The 9636-nt window shown below is 37.0% G+C and overlaps 1 protein-coding gene across 1 annotated transcript; it reads right to left on the bottom strand.

Annotated features, from left to right (window-relative positions):
• Window positions 1-6: 6 nt before the first annotated feature.
• FOXF2 (forkhead box F2) lies at window positions 7-6522 on the bottom strand. Its single transcript, XM_072413330.1, has 2 exons — window positions 5126-6522; window positions 7-328 (listed from the first exon to the last, which is right to left on the bottom strand). Exons 1-2 carry the CDS (start codon window positions 6081-6083, stop codon window positions 162-164), a joined length of 1125 nt encoding a protein of 374 aa, XP_072269431.1. The 5' UTR covers window positions 6084-6522; the 3' UTR covers window positions 7-161.
• Window positions 6523-9636: the final 3114 nt, after the last annotated feature.

Below are 9636 nucleotides of genomic sequence, written 5' to 3'. Positions count from 1 at the left end.
GTGCATTACAAGAGACAAGCCCAGCATTGGGGTGCTCCATGCCCTCATAGCACAGTGCATTACAAGAGACAAGCCCAGCATTGGGGTGCTCCATGTCCTCATAGCACACTTCAGTACAGTACACACAGATTGTCCTTCCCATTGAGTTTTGTTGGTCTGATCTACATAACGCATGGCTTTATATCCTGGCAGACACTCTGATGATGATGGTGATGATAGTAGGAACTACTGGCAGACGGATGGAAAGAAGAAATCCCGTTAAAATTGAGAACAAAATCCTTTCTGTCGCACACAGGGGAGGAGTGGTGCTGGTAACGAGGCAATCCCACTGCAATGGAAATACAAATAGTTACTAGAAGATAGCACATAGCGCTTGTGTCACCAGACACTCACTGACACATCACATGGAAGCCAAAGTGATCACCTGCTGAAAGAACTCTATTTGCCTTTCACTGGTGATGGAAAGGAGCATTACATAATACTACACAACCTTCACCCTCTCCGAATGTTTAATACACCCCTGCACAGCTAGCAGAAATCACTGCACAAAACAACCTTTCCAGGCTTATTTAGGAAAATAAAAACCCACAATCCAAAATTCATCAAATTTCAATAGGTATCTTTTCTACAAAGTAAATAGTAACTGACTCAGCATTTTAAATTATTATTTAAGAATTAAAATGGGCTAACCCTAATTCTAACTCTAGGGTGTGATTTTATTAAACTATTACTTATCAGAAATTTTAAATTAGTTTACATACAATAGTTAATATTCCCCAAAAAAACATGTAAAACACAGAATGCCAACAAAACTTAATGATAGTTTCCCACATATTATCAGTCCTGTGATCCGATGAGAATGTAATAAGGAAATAAATAATTTTCACCCTGCAAAGTTCTTGGTAAGCTGATCCCCAATCCAATATGATGCATTCGACATTCTTGTTTTTTATTATGAGTATTATTATTTTTTTAGCTATTTTTTACACAAATAGTAAAATAATAACATATTGTATATGTGCCCTCAATGGCAACTAACATGGGACAATAATTAAAATAAATGTGGCTAATAACATTATATTCAGTATCTACTTTCCAACCTATGTCTAGTTCTGAAAGTCTGAAACATACAACAACACACAACATGTACAAGACAAAGATATTTTAATTTTTAAAAACTAAAAAATAAATGGAAGTTAATCTTTACTTAGCACAAATTCCCTTCACCGATAGTGCACAATGCGTTTTTATGTTAACTTTGTATGAACTGGGAAAATAAAATAAAAATGGATTTAAACTACATGATTGGTTGCTTTAAGTGAACACAGTTTTATTTTACTTTCTACACTCTGTTAAGATTTACTTTCCATGTGATCAGTTTCATTACATTTAGTAAATCAACCCCTGTATCTTCAGTGGCCCTTTAAAATATGTTTAGCCTAAAACTTTGCACCACAGATGAACAATTCATTTGACTGTTTGTTACCAATACTGCACTTTCACTGACTGCTCTCTCCAGTATTGCCAGCACCTTCATATATTTCCATATAAATCTTACCAAACTTCCTATTTATGGCCCTGGTTTAATTAGTTTCCATGGATTAACAATGTGAGAAAATATGTATTTCAAAACCTCAACAAAACAGGCGCTCTGCTTCTAATCTGCCTGGATATTGCATGTATTACAACATGAAAGCACATTCATTTCTGGGGCTCAAACTTTTAGAGGCTGGCATTATTTTATGTAAAATTAGTTAAGAATGTCCCTTTAAAATGGGGATTATTTTCACAAGGCTCATTAAATCTGTGCAGACACCTCATTATGTAATGAATTTTTAATACATGGCCAGTTGCCTTCTCCTCAAGGTGAACTAGCGCATGTAAAAGGTGAGTAAGCTTTTTAACGAGCTGCTGGACTTCCTAATTAAAGAGAAGAATTTTGTGCTCTGCTAATTAAGTGAAAACGCTGCCGATTTGCAGAGACATTTGTACAGGCACAAGTACTGTAATGTGCCACACCATGCTGCCTAATCTTATCTAATCTTTCATCTACTACTAGCCTGATTTACAAATTGTCATATGGGACCTAATACACAGTGGGGCTTAACTTTGATGTGGATGGCATATTGGCAGGACAGGAAGGAAGTTTATTGAAAAGTCATAAATCTGATTTATAGGTGTAAAGAAATCCAGCAAATAAATGATAATAATTAGCCCTTATTTCCTAATGATATCCATAACTTAACCTAGCTAATTGCAAAGCTGCAAAATTCCCTGTAGCTAAATGGGTAGCTAAATAATATTTACAACAACATTAATAATAACCATAATACATATATATACTCCTATATTAGCTTTATTTTTAAAGCCATATTTAGTCTATGTTTCCTCCTAATAACCAAATCTTTTTAAAGCTCACAGTAATGCTAAACAGTAATGCTAAAAGCTTACTGTATATATATATATATATATATACACACATATATATATGGATTAATTATTATATATGAAGTTGACAATCTTCAAGTTATAGTTGTTTACAGGTGTATGTATAAAGCAGTGAACCTGACATTAGGAAAACATTCGTTGCAAATAAATCTTTCAAGTGCATGCGTTTTAATTGACAGTGAATAATTCGTCACCAAACGCACATTCATTCCTTTATAAATAGACCCTTTTAAATACCCATTCTGGTACAGATAAAAAAAAATAAAGCAGATTTTGCTTTTTACATGATAGGTTTAATAAAATTATTTCTGTATTATTGAATTCATTGAAGAGTCTGATTTAGTAAAGCATCTATTATGTAATCCTTCTCTCTCATATTAGAAAATTGCTAAAGTTCTTAGCTTTATGGGACGAAATATAACTAATACAATCGATATATATTTGTTTGTCTGAAATAATTCATACAAACAAACATATAGATTGCAGATGTTTTACAATAATCGTAATAAATATGAAAGACTGGAACGTGGTTAATAATTAGATGGAGTAAAACGCCATTCAGTTTAATAAATAAGTAATTTAATCTCATGTATTACTTATTTATTAAACTGAATGGATTTAATATATCTATTTTCATTGGGTAAATTTATTTTACTTGTCTATCAGGTTGCAAATATCAAATGAATTCTCAATAGTTAAATTATGAACACAGATTGAAAATAACTGTGTAAGCTATGAGCATTGAAGAAAAGTAAGAAATTGCTGTAAAATCTATTGATGATACCTGTATTTATATTTACATCAGAATGTTACAGGGCACACTAACAATAGGCACATATTTTATCTATTAGGTATATCTGATCATAATATTAATCATAACGATAGACACATTTTAGATGAATAATGAAATAATAAATAGCTCTGTAGAGTGAATTAATCACAAAACTCTGCTATTGTTACAACTCTGCTATTACATCTATATGTATAGGTATGTTTTTATTGCTGTATGTGAATAACGGTATATATATGAAACTTTTCAATGAAAGTAAAACAACTGCTTTCCCGTGCACTAATCAAATCATGTTCAGGGTGCAGATATGCAGCCAGTGTAATCTCTTTTAGTAAGTACACAATCCTGGATTATACATGTATTATACAGATAAACTCCCATAGGGGATATCTTCACAGATAACAGGGCTGCCTGGCTCCCCAGGACGTGATTGACACTTCAACAAGGGTGGAATGAAAAAAAAAATAGTGAGACATTTTTTTTTCTTTTTTTGCAGTTGTTACTTGTTGAAATTCCCATAAAATTGAACAAGAGGCTGCTCTCATGTGGGTTAAGTCAGGCTCAAATCCTCTTCGGTGTGGTCCAGCTTAGACTGTCTTTGTTTAGTTAACCTCTGCGACCTGTATTTAAAAGGTCTATTTGCAAATTTCCCAGTACAAATCCAGTATGTTCTGCTGCCTTATATTTCTCCTGTGTCCTGTGTCTAAAGCTAAGGAATCAACTCCATTGAGAGGTGAATGTAAAAATGTAAGAAATGTATAATTTCACTTCTGGCCAGAAATACAATAGTGCAGCCCTGCTTCATATATATATATATGTATATATATATATATATATATACACACACACACACACACACACACATATATAAATACACACAGACACAAGTCCACTATGTTCTTTATTAATGACTGCCTATGTAATAATGATTACCTAGATAAAACAATGGACAAAATAGGAACTAAATATAAGAAATAGTGGTGGCTAAAGTCTTGAAGCGGGCATTACATATTAATGTTGATAAATGACTGTAATGTGCTGTCCCATGAGCCCCATTTACTTGTGATTTACACATGACCTGTGATCAGAGTTATTCAACCTCCAGCTCCTCTTACGTGCCCCTCTCTGCTAATTTAATAAATACACTGCACTAGTCACCCGCTAAGGTGCTGTCAGCGTTATTCCTGACTGATGGCAATAGTAAAAACAGCTAAATTGGTATTTTATCAGATGTAAAATTATATTACAGAGCAGAATAAAAGAAGAGTAGCCTAGAATTATCTATAAAATTATTTTTTTAATCAAGGAGGTAAATGAAAGAATACTAAGTTTACTACTAAGAGAGGATGTTAGCAAATAAAAAAAAGTATATTCTTCCAATCATGTGCATGTTTAAAAAAAATAAATGACTCTGTATTGAAAACCTAATACTATAATCTTTGCAGACAATTACATTGCAAGTGAACAATATCTATTCCTTTGGTAATCCAACCTTCCTACTCTATTTAACTGATATTTCTCTTCTCATTATTGAGTATTCTACACTTGGCTGACTAAAGTAGATGACATTCATCTTCCTAGGTGTATTAACTTTAAACAATAATGTGCAGAAAAAAACAGGATTGTGGTTATCGAATGATTGAAGAGGATACAGCTTAACTCTACTCAATTAGTTACACTTAGTTTGCAAAGTGAAAATGATTTACTCCTTTAGTAACAACCCATTAAATGTTTTATTTTCTTGTCTAACTTGCACTAACCTTGAACAAGAAAGATGTACATGGTATCAGTGTTTTAGTAATATTGTAACAATGTGGTTACAATGTTTTTCCCTGCACAGAACCACTAAGATCCATATACATTGTATCCAAATGTTGTGTAAATTACCTGAGAGATCGTCCCGGCTGTTCTGATGGAGGTAAGTCTGTTCCAAGGTGTAGGAAGACATGCCTGAGTGAATGCTGGCAGATGCTGCATTGCTTGGTGCCATGGCTTGCTGCTTCAGGTAAGGGGAGGCCCCCGAAGATGTCCAGTGAGCTGTGGGGCTTGTGTAAGGCGAATGGCATTCCATAGCACTTGCCATAGCTGGAGAAGAAGGGACAGGGCTACTGCTGCTGTCTGGTCCATAGTCCCCACTAGAGGACACCGGACAGCTGGCCATATATGTAGAGCCAGGGTTGGGGGACATATGTGGGACATGATGACCTCCACTCAAGCTGTCATATCCTCCAGTCATAGAGTTTGTCATCATATCTAAGTTGTAGCCATTACTATGACATGCCAGGGAGGCAGGTGGGGCTTGGAAATCAAATCCTTGAGGAAGGATAGAAGTGCTAAAACCTATTCCATTCATCATCCTATACATAGGTTTCAGAGCTTGACATTTCCTCCGAAATCCTCTGGGTCTTCTTCTGAAGGAGCCCTCCTCAAACATGAACTCACTGGCAGGGTCTATGGTCCAGTAATGGCCCTTTCCAGGTCTGCCCAGTCCTTTGGGCAGCTTGATGAAGCACTCATTGAGGGACAGGTTGTGGCGCACAGAATTTTTCCAACCTTGGTAAGAACCCCTGAAAAAGGGGAACCTGGCTTGTAGGAACTGGTATATCTCACTCAGGGTGAGTCTTTTGGTTGGAGAGCTTTGAATTGCCATTACTATTAAAGCGATGTAGGAATATGGGGGTTTCTCAGGACGCCTGAGCCCTGAACTTGGCTTCTTGGTCTTGTTGGATGAAGAAGAGGAGGTGTCCATGGCTGCTGGTGGCTGGCTGATCAGTGCAGGCTGCAGAGCCCCAGTATTAGGGCTAGATGAGGGATCTAAGCGCTGGCTGGGGTTCTCGGTGGTCATCTGAAAGTGGCAGCAGGCTGTGAGTTAGGTATGATCCTCCAGACTTTAGTACAATGACTTCTCGCAAACTGGATGACCTATTACCTCTTGCAGACTGCAGAGGACATGAAATCCCTTGGAGGGATCAAGTCCAAAAACTTGAGACGCTGAGTGGCACTATCAGCTCAGGAAAGAGCTGCTAAAATCCGAGGGCTCAGTTGTCTGCATAACTTCCCTTGTGTAGAACAGCAGCGACTGCCTGGGAGTGCACAGTCCATGCAGATCCCTATCAGGGACTGATCCTTCCCAATCCACTATCTGCACCCCATTAGTACTGCTCCAACACTGTCCCCCACACTGTGGCCATCTCTGTCTCTACTAACCCTACAAGAAGAAAGTCACATCAAGCAAACAAAACCCGACCACCTATTACTTTCCTAAACCTTACTCTCTCTCTCCTTTTTTTCTCCTTCAGACCCCCCTGAATACATCAGAACGATGTAGAGCAGGGACCACCCCTTCCATCTGGCCCCTGTCCACTCGTCATCTGGGCAGGAATTGCTGCACCCAATCCTCCTAGCTGCCTCCTCTAATACACGCAATTACACCATTTATCAACCTCATTTAGACAGTTCAGTCAACACAGCCACACGCCAGTGTGCCAGACTCCAAGGTAAAAGGCTGCTTTACGTCTGCCATGGCATGCTGGAGTCAGGGGAGTGTTTAGGATTACACAGATCTACAGGGCTGGGGGGATAGCCAATGTTCAGTGTCATTCTCATTGAGACATCTCAAAAAAGGAAGTCTGATCGTGTTGGAGAAAGCTGCATTGTTAGAGCATCCTAAAGTAACCAGATCCTTATTAGCTCCAAGCTTCATCCTTATACCAAAACTGGGAAAACTCCTGATTGTTATTACTGATTTTCATAACTACTTGATGATCTGCTTATAAGATCAAACAAAACTGGCAGTGTTGCATGTATCTATTGTAAATGGTCATTAATATGCATCATTATGCTGCTGTCATGTTATTTATTATTATTAATATCAAACTGTATTTATAAAGCACCAACACAGTATGCAGCGCTGTACATTAAACGGGTTGCAAATGATGGACAGTTACAAACAACGACACAGGAGGAGTAGAGGACCCTGCCCAACTGAGCTTATAGTCTAAGACAGGGGTGGATCGCAATCTACCGGTAGATCGCAAAGGCAATGTGAGTAGATTGCGAAGCCCTGCCTTTTAAAATGCACGCTCAGGAGTTATTGGGTCTGATTTAATAAAGCTGTCCAAAGCTGAAGAAGATACACTTTCATCAGTAAAGCTGGGTGAACCAGTAAATCTGGAATGGATCTGGTCCAGGATTCAAAACATTTGCTAGCAAATAGCAAATGACTTTGAAGAAATCCATTCCAGGTTTGCTGGATCACCCAGCTTCACTGATGAAAGTGTATCCTCCCCAGTCTTGGAGAGCTTTAATAAATCAGGCCCATTAAGTGCAAGTGTGTTGGTAGGTCATTTTGACTTCGTCATTTAAAGTAGCTCGCAAGCCAAAAAAGTGTGGTCACTCCTGGTCTAAGAGGTGGGGGAAGTAGCACGCAATAGGAGGTATATATAAGTATATACATATTCAGTATATATATTTATTATACATATATTATGCATTTTGTAGCTAAATGTATACCTATGAAGGACAATCGTTCTCACTTTTTCCTGAAGACCACTATTATGAGGACTTCAAATGAAGGAAAATCCAAAATACTCGGTTCCGGTGACCACTTTTTTTTTCCTTGGCGAAATCTTCTCTTTTTGGGCCTTCCCCTTCTTTCCTATGGGATGCAGACAGAATAAATAAATGAATAATACGCAGTGATTTATAATAAAAAATGTAATGTTTTAGCATTGAAAAGCACTTTAATTGCTATTTAACCAATGGTAATCTGCAAAATGTTGATAGATAAAAGAAAAATTATAGTAAAATACAAAAGGATAATTCAGAAAAGATTTGTTAGGCTTGAGAAACATAATATTCCTGGAAAAAGCACATCTGGATGTCGGCTATTTTTTGTATGATCATTCAGGCGTACATGAGCAGAGGTTTTCAAAACCGTACATTAAGGCATTTTGCGCCTACAAGGCTTGGCAGTGGACATATAAGTGGGTTTAATGCAGAATCCTCCTCTAATTTGTCTAGTAAGCAGATTTCCCAGTAAGTTATAGGGTCAGATTTATCAATGTCAGGCAGTTTCTCCTATCTACTACTATTCAGTGTGCTAGGGAAGTTTCTCAAATGTATTATATCATGCGTGATCGCTGAAACAGCAACTCAATCCTAAAAGTTTGGAAAAGCAGGCCAATATTCCAACAGCGAAAACTAAGATTCTGAGTAAATGAAATGTGTATATTGCGCAGTCCCTAAAAACAAAACAAAAAAAAAACACTAATGTTGATGCATTCAAACTAGAGATGGGAAAATAAGTACATATTTAAAGTTTTTACCACTGCAACCTGATCAAATGTTGCTTTTTTTTTTGATGAAAATTTAGGCAAGATTGGCTAAATTTTGTTCTCATTTTTCTTTTTCCAGTGTTGATACATTCCTGAAATGTACACAGCTCTACCACACAACTCAGTCAAGCAGATGCCATTACTTTCTCTGTTACAGGTATAGGCCATACATAGATTACAGGGGTACCCTGTCTATTCCTCAGCTTGCTTGCCAGACAATCCCCCCTAATAACATATACATTATCAGCACATTTGCTTGCATCGCACGTCATTGACTCTCATTCCTGAACTTGTGTTTACTGACGTATAATAGATTGCAAGAGGCCGATACCAACTCATATTTAAGTACTTACTCAGGTTTTATTTTTGAAAAATATAAAGCTTTATTATTATTCTTCTTCTATATATTGTAGTAAAAACTTAGTGGATTTCACAAGGTCTGATTTGGCAGATGTGTTCTTCCCTAAAACGAACAAGGTATGGATGACCTTTCAGGTAAATCTGTCACAAACCTGGACAAATAAAACTTGTCAAAATAATTATTGTGCATGTTAAAACAAACAACAGATTCAGAGATTTAGGAGGTTGAATTTATATGTAACTTTCCACCTTTTTAGGTATGGGGGAGATTGGCTCTACTACCATATTAGGTGCCCCATTGGTCATTCAGGCTTCCCATCCCATTTCTTGTCCAGAAGGTATAAAAACCAAGCTTAGCTTTTAAAGCCCAATCACATCATCTAACTGAACACAACTCAACATATTGCAGTGCCGAGCATTGTATTGTAATGGGCCCCAACAAGATTTGTATATAGGTTCAACTTCCTAAATCTCTAGCTTTACTAATCCTTCTGACATGTTGTTTTTACTGAAGATAAAAATCATATGCTCAGTGTTAATAGCCCAGGTTTGTGAGGTTTACTTTATGTTAATAAAAAGGTGAAAACAAGGTTAAGAGGAAATCTGGCAAAATGTAGTTAAACTGCCTGAATCCCATTTGGATAGATGTGCCCCATAATAGAATTTGTAGGAAGTTCATTTAGGGATAACCTTTTAGGAATG

Source organism: Pyxicephalus adspersus, chromosome 5, assembly GCF_032062135.1.
Source record: "Pyxicephalus adspersus chromosome 5, UCB_Pads_2.0, whole genome shotgun sequence".
Taxonomy (NCBI): domain Eukaryota; kingdom Metazoa; phylum Chordata; class Amphibia; order Anura; family Pyxicephalidae; genus Pyxicephalus; species Pyxicephalus adspersus.
Note: the sequence above shows the minus strand (reverse complement) of the source record. Positions and strands in the feature narration are given on the sequence as shown.